Below are 413 nucleotides of genomic sequence, written 5' to 3'. Positions count from 1 at the left end.
GAACCTGATCTGTTGCAGTCTGCAGGGATTCACTCAAACATTGAACTTGATCTTTGAGTATTTGGATCTCATTATTTAGGACCTCTGACTCCTTGAATTGATCCAATTTCAATATTTCAACTTCATCCTTTTTCATTTGAATTACTTGTTTCAACTCATTAACTTCATCTTGAAGAACAGCTTGCTGGTTTTTAAGGGCATTGATCTGCATGGTGCTCTCCTCTTCCCGTTTGACCATCAGATCCTCTTTGGTTTTAACCTGGTTCTCAGCAGTCTCGAGGGAGTTAGAGATGTTTTTTATCTGAAAGTTTAGAGCTTCAATCTCCTGCTGCAGCACCTCAGAGTGTGCAGTGGTCTCAGACCTCAGCTGAACCAGCTGCTCATCTTTAGCACTGATCTCTGCAGTCAGTCTC

General features: G+C 41.9%; 1 protein-coding gene across 1 annotated transcript in view; it reads right to left on the bottom strand.

The window, feature by feature from the left end:
- Positions 1-216: 216 nt before the first annotated feature.
- Positions 217-413, bottom strand: part of LOC106510960 (nuclear mitotic apparatus protein 1) — a gene marked incomplete at its 3' end in the record, with an annotated part of 10,160 nt that continues 9,963 nt past the window's right edge. The window contains 1 exon segment of the mRNA XM_013999695.1: positions 217-413. Within this exon segment, the coding sequence (XP_013855149.1) occupies positions 217-413 (197 nt within the window).

This window comes from Austrofundulus limnaeus, unplaced genomic scaffold (assembly GCF_001266775.1).
Source record: "Austrofundulus limnaeus strain Quisiro unplaced genomic scaffold, Austrofundulus_limnaeus-1.0 Scaffold2418, whole genome shotgun sequence".
In the NCBI taxonomy this organism is placed as follows: Eukaryota; Metazoa; Chordata; class Actinopteri; order Cyprinodontiformes; family Rivulidae; genus Austrofundulus; species Austrofundulus limnaeus.
Note: the sequence above shows the minus strand (reverse complement) of the source record. Positions and strands in the feature narration are given on the sequence as shown.